Source organism: Etheostoma spectabile, chromosome 13, assembly GCF_008692095.1.
Source record: "Etheostoma spectabile isolate EspeVRDwgs_2016 chromosome 13, UIUC_Espe_1.0, whole genome shotgun sequence".
NCBI classification, from domain to species: domain Eukaryota; kingdom Metazoa; phylum Chordata; class Actinopteri; order Perciformes; family Percidae; genus Etheostoma; species Etheostoma spectabile.
The window spans coordinates 14,609,991-14,614,948 of NC_045745.1; the positions used below are offsets into that span (position 1 = coordinate 14,609,991).

The 4,958-nt window shown below is 39.9% G+C and overlaps 1 protein-coding gene across 1 annotated transcript; it reads right to left on the bottom strand.

Annotated features, from left to right (window-relative positions):
* Nucleotides 1–1,530: 1,530 nt before the first annotated feature.
* nhp2 (NHP2 ribonucleoprotein homolog (yeast)) lies at nt 1,531–4,311 on the bottom strand. Its single transcript, XM_032533660.1, has 4 exons — nt 4,040–4,311; nt 3,160–3,229; nt 2,900–3,005; nt 1,531–2,317 (listed from the first exon to the last, which is right to left on the bottom strand). Exons 1-4 carry the CDS (start codon nt 4,203–4,205, stop codon nt 2,192–2,194), a joined length of 468 nt encoding a protein of 155 aa, XP_032389551.1. The 5' UTR covers nt 4,206–4,311; the 3' UTR covers nt 1,531–2,191.
* Between the last annotated feature and the right edge of the window lie 647 nt (nt 4,312–4,958).

The following is a 4,958-nucleotide window of genomic DNA, read 5'->3' on the forward strand; positions in this document are numbered from 1 at the left end:
GATGTAGTTTATTATGTGGTTTATCTGGAGATAACTTTAACTCTAACTCTTTATGAACTGTTTAATCTATAACAATTTATTATAGTTAAAAACCTTTATATGTCAAATCTTTATATGCTTTATATCTTTTACTTCAGCTGTCATATGACTGTAATGCAGTAAAAAGTATACATTTCCTTCTGAGGTACAATTGACTTATTGGGAAGACAATAAATGGGTTGGGGATATATTATATTTGAGTATAAGTAGCACAAACAGAAGTGAAAGAAGAGCCATTTTCAAAATAACCTTTTGGGGAGGAAAATTAAATTATTGTTGTTCATTGTGTTTTGCACTGCTTGTGCTGCCACCGTCTGGTCACAGACGTAGGTTCAGGACGTGATATTTCCACGATACAACGCTCCCACCGTGTGGCTGAAACACCAAAGAGCAGCAGACGGAATCACCATGTAGGCCCTACTGACGGATAAAACGGTTCCACAATATGTTATTAGAAATGATATTATTACATAATAAAGCTTTTTTCTACGCCTACAGTTGTTTATGACTACCTGGAAAGAACTGCTCCATTTAAAGTGCGCATGCACATAAATAGCTTATGATCTTTTATTGAAAACTGCATTCTTCTTTTATTCGACTGAATTTGGCTTTGGCTGAAAAAAAGTCCTATTTTTATTTTTCAGCTGACATAAAGTCTCAAGGCTTAGCATTTGGAACTAATTAAAAGTTTACCAACTAATCACTCTCTGTTCTCCCTATAATTGGTGCCAAACTACACACTTTCCTTCCAGGAAATTATGAATTTACAGATATGTAAAATTAATCTTTCCATAATATAGACAATTTGTCCTTCACATTTCCAGCTTTCCCTGCTCTCGTCGCTGGTATAAACAGAAGATAAACTTTGTGGTTCATTAAGTCAACTAATCGTTTATGTTGGTTCAGTAAATTGTCCGGCTTATAGACCAAACAGTGCGACTGCAGTGAAACATCATCCAGCTTATCATAACTCTAAGACAAATACACTAATTTGTCAAATTGGAGCATTTTAAACAAGAGTATTATCTCTCCTTTACAGTGAGGACTAACAGCCTGAAGGGTGTTGAGACTCAGTCGGATAACTTCAGGTTCAAGAGTTTAAAAAAAAACCACTTCATGGCGCCAGGAAAGCGCACTTGGTAGATCGGGCGCCCTTATATAGAGGTTTAGTCCTCCACGCAGCGGGCCGGGGTTTGACTCCGACCTGCACCCCTTTGCTGCAGGTCATCCCCCCCGCTCTCCCCTTTCATGGCTTCATCTGACTTGTCAAATAAAGACCTAAAAACCCCAAAATCAAATAGCACTCCAGACACTCGAGTAGGTTCATATTTCCTTTAATAAAAAAAAAAGAAAAGAAAATCAATTAAAACAAAACTTTTTACAGCAGAAACACCTTAATCCTTCAGAGCTCAAAAGACAAAAACTTTGCTTCAGGATTTGTTAAACAGTGGTAAAAAATAAATGTTTTCTGCAAAATAATTTTTTTACGCTCTTGACATCTTAAAACCAGGACACATGTAAACGGAGAATTTACAGTTTGCCATCGGTCTCATTCCGTCCGGCTGCCATCGTCCACTCAGCAGAACAAACTTAAAACCATCTGATTGGCTTGCTGGGCTGTTCACCTGCACAACAAAACCAACCGAACATGATGAAACTCCACTGTTTTTTTACTGAAAGAAGGTCTGTAGCTCTTTGCAAAAATAGATTAAAAAAAAAAAGATAGCTTGGACTTTTATCGTCCTGCAGAAATGACAATCTGGTCAGATGGAATCTAAACATCCTGCATGTTGAGATGCATAAACACAAACAATTCTGTTCATTTACACACTTTGTTTTGACACTAATGGATAAACCAAAGCAGTCTGACATTTATTAAAACGTCCTTGTTGTCGGTCTTCTCCAGAGTCAGATGGTCCAGGACAGGTTTAGACTAGCTTAGCACAAAGACTGGAAACTGCTAGCCAAGCTTCAACCTCTTGTATGTTGTTTATTGATCGGGCGTAGAAACAGAAATGTAGGAAGGAGACGTTGGTTTTGCTACTGATGAGAAACAAGAGGATTTCCTTGAATGCCGGACTGCTCCTTTGAAATATGGGTTCATTTAAATTTAGGCAGTGACCTCAGAGCAGCTCACTGATTGGCCGATGCCTCACAGAGGTTTGGGCAGGCTGGACACCTCCTCCACACACTCGTCATAGGCGTCCTGGTAGTCCTGATGAGGTTTGATCAGGATCACACACGTCGGTCTCTTGGAGCCCGCAGACGAACCCAGATCCTAAAACCAGAAACCAAAATTAAAAATCACAGTACACCTCCTTTGAGTCATAATTTAGTCAAAAAACATCAAACACACATCAAACAAACACGTCTGTCCCGAATAAATGTTGATACATCCGCTCAAAAATCAGACAAAAGGCTCATAACTTAGTCTTATAAGTCCAATATAGATTTATAACTGCAGAACTAGCCTTAAAACTCATGTTTTCGTCATTATCCAACTAATCCAGTGATTGTTGTCTGTACATCCGTCACGGCAAGGAGATAATCAGGCATGGGTGTAAAGGAGACAGTTTGACTAAATGTAAACAAATGTAGAACATTATTTAAAAAAAATACATCTCATCAACATGGAGCACTGGCACTCTCCTCATACACAGATTTTTTCTCATAATATATAATTCTGGTGGAGACTCTAGCAGCATAGAAATCACAGCTTTATTTCTCAATACACGCCAGCTTTCATTCTGTGCTGAGTTTGGTAGCTGCAGTAAACTAAAGTGTTAAGCTGCTGCTGATATCTGTGTGTGCTTCTTTACAGAGTGATGGGGGGGGGGGGTCATGTTGGCAACAGACTCACCCCTTTAGAGGGGATGTAGGCGTACGGCAGGTTTCTGTCCTCACACATGACGGGCAGGTGACAGTAGACGTCGATGGGCAGTGTGTCACCGGCCAACACCACAATGCTGCATGGAGACACATCATTAAATGCACAAAACATCGCTGACAACCGGTTATTGAGGTTTTGGATCATGTGATTAGTTGGTTTACATTAGCAGTAAAACGGTCTAAAACAGCTGATTCTCCAATTTTGGAACTGGACTGTGTATATCCACCCACCCTTTCTCTCCTTTGTTGATAAACTTCTGAACTTCTTTCACCCCTCTGCGGATGTTCTTTACTTTGGCAGCTGGAATGACAGGACAGAACACCATGATGATACCGTTACAGACTCCAAACCACAAATCTTTCATTCATCCTGAATTCAGAAACAGATTTCAGTGGGAGCAACAACAACAACAAAAATCACACTTCTTCTCGTTTCTAAAGCTTTTTGATTTATTTGGCTGTGCAGAAACCTCCACCACCATTCCATCGTTCACTGAAAACATGAAAGGCTTTCCCTCAGAAAATAGTTACCTCACAACAAATATTTAATAATAACATGTACATGTAAAGGTCAAACGATTTGTACGTCGTGAATGTCACACAATAACGAGTTTAAACCTTTAGTTATTTTAACCAGTTGGCCTTACTTTATTTATTTATTTATATACATTCGAAACTACAGAAAACAGATCAGCAGCAAACTGAATTTAATCCTAACAGCAGTCACACGTGTGATAAAGGATATTTATCCTGAGCACGAGGCAGGAAGCTAAACAATAAAGTTACATTCAAACGTTGGAACCTGACAAGAGACAAGCTGCTGCTTCCACAAAGAAAATGGCCAATACTATCCTCGCTGTGGACATTTTAAGGACCGGTTATATAATCCGAATTAATCAGAATAATAAAAACACTCGTATAAGACATAGTTTCTTGTCCTACTACGACTGTAGTAGGACTTCTAACACACAAGCGTTTTAAAGTCTTTACATTTTTGGCGGAGTTTGGCATCATCTGCATAAAAACATAAAATATGATAACGTTAGCAGAGATCGGAGCTAGTTCTCAGCTCAGAGATGATCACAGCTGTTTATTCTTTATTTTTTTGTACCCTTTTTGACGCATTTGTAGAGTTTCTTGCTGAGTTTTTTGGAGGCCAGCGGCTGGGCGATGGGGTTAACGTTGGCGATCAGCTCATGGTAAGACTTCTCGGTCCCGTCGGCGGCTGCGGCCTCTTCTCCGTCCACAGGGACCTTCTCCTTCTTCGTCTTCGTCATTTCTGATCGAACTAAAACAAATCGATTCTCGTTCACTTGTTTTTGATCCGATTTCTTTTATTCAGACACTGCGCAGCCCACACCGTAAAAGTGAACCACACGTGTTTGCTTTTCTTCTTCTAGTTTTTCCTGAACAGAGAACACTTAGCGAGCTACGTCGCTCCATGAATGTAATGCACCGCCCCAAGCGGACCGGAGGGTAACAACAGCCCGACCTCTCAAACTACAGGGTCGGGCTGCCACTTTAATGCAGTATGTCTCTGTGGTAAAAGATTAACCTAGGGGTCAATAACATATGGGTACCGAGCTACCGAGTATAGACCGTTATATGGAATTGGTTTTCATGCTAATCAAATGTTATTAAAAATATAGTTAATGGCAGGCGTCATATTTCTTGGGAAAACAGTCATGACCAGTCGAACAACGAACGCCGTGTAACCATTCTCTTAATACATCTGTCACTCCCATAGACCATTAATATTAATAAATATACAGTCTATGGTCACACCCCAATGTAAGTCCAGTGCAAATTTGAGTCGCGCATGCTCCGATTTTAAACGGTTTACTGCATTACGTGTCGATGAGAGTCCATAGACCGTTAATTTCAATATTCTATGTGAGAGACGGTCAGACCCATAGACAGTTAAGGTCAGACCGTCTCTGGTTGAGTGCAGATGTGTGTTGTGCATGCTCAGATTTAAACAGTTTACGGCATAACGTGTCATACCGATATTTGTGAAATCCATGAAATAA